At 73.2% G+C, this 529-nt stretch overlaps 1 protein-coding gene across 1 annotated transcript in view; it reads right to left on the reverse strand.

The window, feature by feature from the left end:
- Positions 1 to 6: 6 nt before the first annotated feature.
- Positions 7 to 529, reverse strand: part of PRUNE (prune exopolyphosphatase) — a 14,536-nt gene continuing 14,013 nt past the window's right edge. The window contains exon 5 of the mRNA XM_012730211.1: positions 7 to 456. Within this exon, the coding sequence (XP_012585665.1) occupies positions 43 to 456 (414 nt within the window). The 3' untranslated portion in view covers positions 7 to 42. The remainder of the gene's footprint in view (positions 457 to 529) is intronic.

A 529-nucleotide genomic window follows, 5' to 3' on the forward strand; every position in this document is an offset into this window, starting at 1 on the left:
CGGCTCCGAGCATGCACCGGGGCGCGGCGAGCCGCCCCGCGGTCACTTCTTGGCCTGGGAGGCCGCGGCCGACCGCGACAGCGAGAGCTGCCTGCACTTCTCGAAGACGGCCTCCGCCGAGAGCTGGGGCAGCCCCTGGTCCAGCGGGCACTCGTCCACCAGGCTGTTCATGGGCGTGGGGGGCAGCGCGGGCTCCTCCTCATCCTGGCTCGGTCCGGACACCAGGGCGGCTCCTGCCCTGTCCGAGCCCTTGTCCGCCGGCTCCCTGGACACGCCCGCGTCAGGCTGCCCCGCGGGGTCAGCGCTCGCGGACAGGGCCTCCTGGAGCAGAGGCAGCAGCTGCTTTCGTGAGACCTGGGTGTTGCCCTGATGATAGGCTTGCAGAGCCGGGTGGACGCTGCGGAGGGGGGTCAGGTTCAGGGCCGGCGAGAGGGAGCGCTCCAGGACCCCGCAGATCTAGAGTCGAGGGCGAGAGACGCGCGTGGGCGGGCAGGGCCGAGGCGCCTGCGGGCGGACACTAAGCCGCGGC

The sequence above is a fragment of the Condylura cristata genome, unplaced genomic scaffold (genome assembly GCF_000260355.1).
Source record: "Condylura cristata isolate star-nosed mole 26May11 unplaced genomic scaffold, ConCri1.0 scaffold00026, whole genome shotgun sequence".
Lineage (NCBI taxonomy): Eukaryota > Metazoa > Chordata > Mammalia > Eulipotyphla > Talpidae > Condylura > Condylura cristata.